Source organism: Propithecus coquereli, unplaced genomic scaffold (genome assembly GCF_000956105.1).
Source record: "Propithecus coquereli isolate 6110/MARCELLA unplaced genomic scaffold, Pcoq_1.0 Scaffold386, whole genome shotgun sequence".
Classification (NCBI taxonomy): domain Eukaryota; kingdom Metazoa; phylum Chordata; class Mammalia; order Primates; family Indriidae; genus Propithecus; species Propithecus coquereli.
In genome coordinates, this window is record NW_012149574.1 from 1,731,067 (window position 1) to 1,733,025 (window position 1,959).

General features: G+C 48.2%; 1 protein-coding gene across 2 annotated transcripts in view; it reads right to left on the reverse strand.

Moving 5' to 3' along the window:
- Nucleotides 1-1,043, reverse strand: part of GTPBP8 (GTP-binding protein 8 (putative)) — a 44,952-nt gene extending 43,909 nt beyond the window's left edge. The window contains exon 1 of one of the 2 annotated variants that reach the window (XM_012652240.1): nt 693-1,028. In XM_012652240.1, coding sequence (XP_012507694.1) covers nt 693-1,028 — 336 coding nt within the window. Of the gene's footprint in view, nt 1-692 lie in introns of both variants that reach the window. The other variant, XM_012652239.1, reaches the window with a different exon arrangement.
- Nucleotides 1,044-1,959: the final 916 nt, after the last annotated feature.

Below are 1,959 nucleotides of genomic sequence, written 5' to 3' on the forward strand. Positions count from 1 at the left end.
CATCAAATGCTCATTCATGGAATTTCACTGTTAATAATACAAGTTGTTTTAAAAAATCTTCCATATTGCCTTCTATACCTAATTACTATTTTGCACATGATAGGAAATTGAGATTGCGCAAAAATCACATTGATAAGGATCATCTCATTTGTGAAACTATTATACGTTTCTTATTCACTGTCTAATGTGTAAATTTGTCTCAGCATGTTTCTCATCTTCAGTTAAATAGGAAAAAAGTTATAAAAGGACAGAGTTATTTACTTATTTTTGGAACGTTTAGTTTGGCTCTTAAAACCTTTTAAAGTCTTCTATATTAATTACCCAAATAATTTAAACTATATACAGGCTCCGACTTCCGACGGGCAGATTTAATGTTATCCGACTTTACCATGGCCCTCGGCCGGGGCCAGGGTGTGTGTGTGCAGACGGCATTTTCGACTTAACTGTATTTTCGGTTTGCTGCGCTCGTCAGGCCACCCCATCGTAAGTCGAGGAGCGTCTGTACACGGTTATTTCGTCAAAATAATATATGCATCCACACAAAGCTAGAAAACACCTCTCGCTGGGTGATAGGAAATAAGTGACGGCAAAACCCTCGCGCAAGCCTTCGCGACGGGCGGGCAGACCCGGGCTGCGGTTAGCGCTCCCACACTCCCAGCGCGCGGGAGAGCGCGAACCGTGACAGCTCTCACCTCAGGCCAGGGGAGGTCGGGGGCGTGGTCGAGACGGACCGCTGAGCTGAGGTAATCGATGCGGTTCCGGGCGGTGGCGGTAAAGATGGTGTCCGCCCTCGCGATGGTCTCCAGGCTCGGGTCGAAGATCCTCAGGTGAAGGTCGGACCTCGAGTCCGGGGCGAGGTACTGCTCGAGTTCCTGCAGCGGATACAGCAGCTTCGTCATCTGCTTCTTCGGCAGCTGTAGCACCTCAGCAAAGGCGTGAGACGTGCTATAAACTCGCCTCAGGCGCCCCCGCACCGCCGACATCGCAAAGAGCCTTTGTGTCGCACGCCGCAGCCTGGGCGCAGCCATTCCTCCTGTCCCGGAAGCCCGCCGTGGGCCCTCGTTCCCAGGATCCGGGCTGCGTGTGCGTGAGCCTCGCTGCCGCGCTGCCTGCCGGGAGTTGTAGTCTCCGCTGGCCTCGCTTGATCCTGCTTGAGTGCTGGAGTCTCGGGCGCCGGAGGCTGGCGGAGGCGGGCGGTTTCTTTTAACACCCTGGCCTTAACGACTATGCCTTTGACTAGTACATCGCTGTGGGAGGATGTTTAACGGTTTCCACAGGTGACAGTCCCACCTGGTTATGTGGCCCTTGAGTCTAAAGTGAATGCGAAAAAGTGTGAAGGCGTGGTGGATTCCCGGCCCGTTTTATCTTCATAATTTCTAGTTGTCTTGTAGCTGGTTGACGTTTGTCATACGTCCACATCACTAGGAAAAGCACCTTTGCAAAAAAGATAAGGGCTGGTGAGAAAAGTGGTTGGCGTAGCACCTCATTTTCAGGGGAGGAGCTGTTCTTCAGCCTTCTCTGTAACTGCGGGAAATGTCCTTAAACTTTAGCGCTTTCTTACAAAAACAGTGTTGCACACGACTTACAGAATTGTTACACGCAAGTTCTATAACGACATCGTATTTCAAAAGTTTCTTCTCAACGCATTTAAATTAGTCAGTGCTGGAATGGGAGATACAGGTATCATATGATGAAATAAATGACTGAAAAATATTCCTGTATGAAAAATGGTAAGTCTTCTAAAACAGCAACAGCAATCAACAGAGGAATGGTAACTCACGGCCTCTTGATCTATTCCCCAGGTTGTTCAGTAACTAAATAAGGCAATTCTTAAATAAATATGATTCAAAACTATAACGAGCAGAACCAACGACTTTGAAGGTAGCCAATACAGCACCCTGACCTATCTCTGGCAGGCTAATTCGTGATTAATCTTTGCATGAGTTTTTAAGGCTCTCT